The 2,919-nt window shown below is 46.4% G+C and overlaps 1 protein-coding gene across 1 annotated transcript; it reads right to left on the bottom strand.

The window, feature by feature from the left end:
* Positions 1-1,735: 1,735 nt before the first annotated feature.
* On the bottom strand, positions 1,736-2,683 carry LOC135878612 (olfactory receptor 10V1-like). Its single transcript, XM_065404322.1, is given in 1 exon segment — positions 1,736-2,683. A coding segment is annotated over 1 exon segment (948 nt).
* Between the last annotated feature and the right edge of the window lie 236 nt (positions 2,684-2,919).

Consider the following 2,919-nt stretch of genomic DNA (forward strand, 5'->3'; position numbering starts at 1 on the left):
GGGCCCTTCTGGCCCCTGATTGGCCACTCCAGCAGCCCCTCTGATTGGCTGCTTCTCTGCAGCCACTCTAGTCCATCTGGAGGACTGTCCCTCTGTTCTTTTCTGGGGTGCAGTGCAGCAGGGCTGCAAAGGCTCTAGGAGGGGGCCTCGGGACCTAGTTCACCACGTCACACCAACCCTGACATGACTGACAGGGCTGGAGGGAGAGGCTAGCCTTGCCCAGAGCAGTTCTTTAACCCCTTTGTCACCAGTTCAGGGTTTACAGTCCCCATCACAGTGAAAAAAAAGTCTTTTCCAGTTCACTGGCAATTCTGAAAAAATCAAGAGGGTAAAATGCATTTTGGGTTCATTCAAGGCCAAAGTTTTTCCTCAAATTTTTTGGCAAATTGAAAAGTAAAAAAAAAAAAAAAAGGATTGAGCCTTTTGAGTTTGACCATTTAAAACTTTATATATATAAAAGTAAAGGAAATTTTGAAGCAAAACATTGAAACATTTCATTTAAAAAATGTCAAAACAAAATGTTCTGATTTTTTTTTTTGGAAGTTTGCCTAAGGTCACCCAGCAGGCCAGTGGCAGAGGAACAAGTTGAACCCAGATCTCTTGAGTCCCAGTCCAGGGCTCTATCCTCTAAGGATCACTATCGCTTAACAGGCCATTTATATATGTACATATTCAATTTCCATCAACAATTGCAGTCATTGCAAAAACAAATTAGGTTCACAATTTTATGATCAGATCTAAAAGCCTGAGTTTTTGAAATCTGACCCATTATCACGAGAGGAGCTTGGGGCATTTTAATTGCCACCCGTGCCACTAAGACAGCAAGGACAGGGTTAGTAAGTCAAAGAATGAGCATTAACTTTCCAGGAATCTGTTTTATTGGTGATAAAAGGCATGTATAATCATTTATTTCAGAGAGGAGGAGAGTACTGCATGCTCTCCTCAGATGATGTCATGGTGTTGGGATGCATAATAAAAATCATCATGGACATGAATTTATTTTTTCTTGCTGTTCACTTTAAGCAGTGAATTTCTCGCTGCCAGACTCTAGCTCTCCTTTGGTTTCCATTGCAAGGCAACACTGTCACCTGTGGTCATGTGCAGGAACTGCAGTGGCAATATTCCTTTTAGGTTCCATAGGGATTCCTATGGTTTATGCAGTGATACAGATTTACGTTTTCCAGCTGTATAGGTGAAGTACCTCTCATCCTGTCATGGAATGACTAACAGGCAAAGCTCAGAAGCAAATGGAGAGCCAGCAGCTGGAGCATAATCATTAATTATTTTCTTATTAATGATCATAAAGCTTGGATTATTTTGCCCTCATTCTCAAGGTAGACACACTATGCCACTCCTCAGCACTCCATAAAGCTTAACCTGCCTTTTGCTTTTACAGAGGACTATAAGAACTGTTTTAGGCTATCTAACCAGTGTGTCCATCCACACGCCAAAGAAGTCTGAGCCTTTTCTGCTCTTAGACAAACCATCTGTTTCATCCTTCCCTGGATACAGTTCCTAAAGTGAATCCTAAATTTCCTTAGAATCAGAGTAATGCTCCATAGCACCTGCCTAGATAATATCACAATCCCACTCCCAGCCCCTACCAGTGACAAGACAGGAACTGATGTCTTAGAGATGAAACATTCTTCAGCCAACGTCCAATATCCAAGAGCCATCCAATCGCCTGTTGTGTCTTCGGTGGAGGTGTCATTTACCGACCAATGGTCCAAAGTGGTCACTTTCTCTGGGACAGCATTGCCCTTCCCAGCGCTCTCCCCAGAGCATCCTTTAGGTCCTTGTTCCTCATGCTGTAGATAAGGGGGTTCAGTAAGGGGGTGACAAAGGTATAGACCACAGACACCACCTGGCCTTGCTCCGGGGAGTAGCTGGAGCTGGGGCGTAGGTATATGAAGCTGCAGCAGCCGTACTGCAGGAGGACGACTGTCAGGTGGGAAGAGCAGGTGGAGAAGGCACGGTTCCGACCAGCTGCAGAGCGGATCTTCAGGATGGCAGCCACAATAAAGACATAGGAGATGCAAATCAGCAGGAAGGGTATAGTCAGGACTATCACACTAACAACAAAGAGGGTGGCCTGGTGGATCTGTGCATCTGCACATGCCAACCGCAAGACGGGCAGCACGTCACAATAGAAGTGATTGATTTCATTGGTGCCACAGAATGGTAGATGAAATAGCAGGATGGTCAACTGCAAGGCTAACAGGAACCCCAGAACCAGTGACCCTGACACCAAGCAAGCACAGACCGTCCAGTTCATAATAAGGGTGTAGCGCAGTGGGTGGCAGATTGCCACATATCAGTCATACGCCATGACGGCCAGCAGGATGCAGTCGGCACTGCCGAGAAAGACAAAGAAGAACATCTGGGTGCCACAGCCAGCAAGGGAGATGGTGGCCTTCCTCCCAGACAGGAGGTTGACCAGAGCCAAGGGGGCAATGACAGAAGAATAGAAGATCTCCAGCACTGCCAGATTGGCCAGGAAGAAGTACATGGGTGTGTGGAGGGAGTGGTCAGTGTGGACAGTGAGCGCAACAGTGGCATTCCCACAGAGGCTGAGCAGGTACACAAGCAGAAAGGCCAGGAAAATCAGCAGCTGCATCTCGGGGAGGGACGAGAAGGTTTGGAAGTGTAATTGTATCAGCTCTGTTCGGTTTTCATTCCCCATGGGACTTGCTGAGTGAGAAGAGTAGAGAGGAGCAGTTATTGCCAGCTATCATCAAAGGCAGAACATGAGCTGTCATCTGGGATGATCAGATTCAGTATCAAGAATCACAGACGAGTCCAGGGACTTGGATAACCTGTCAAAGTGAGTGTGGAATAACAGAAATGTAGGTGAGGAAGGGATCCTGAGAAGTCATCAACTCCAGCCCCCTGTGCTGAGGCAGGACCAAGTAAACCTGA

This window comes from Emys orbicularis, chromosome 4 (assembly GCF_028017835.1).
Source record: "Emys orbicularis isolate rEmyOrb1 chromosome 4, rEmyOrb1.hap1, whole genome shotgun sequence".
Taxonomy (NCBI): domain Eukaryota; kingdom Metazoa; phylum Chordata; order Testudines; family Emydidae; genus Emys; species Emys orbicularis.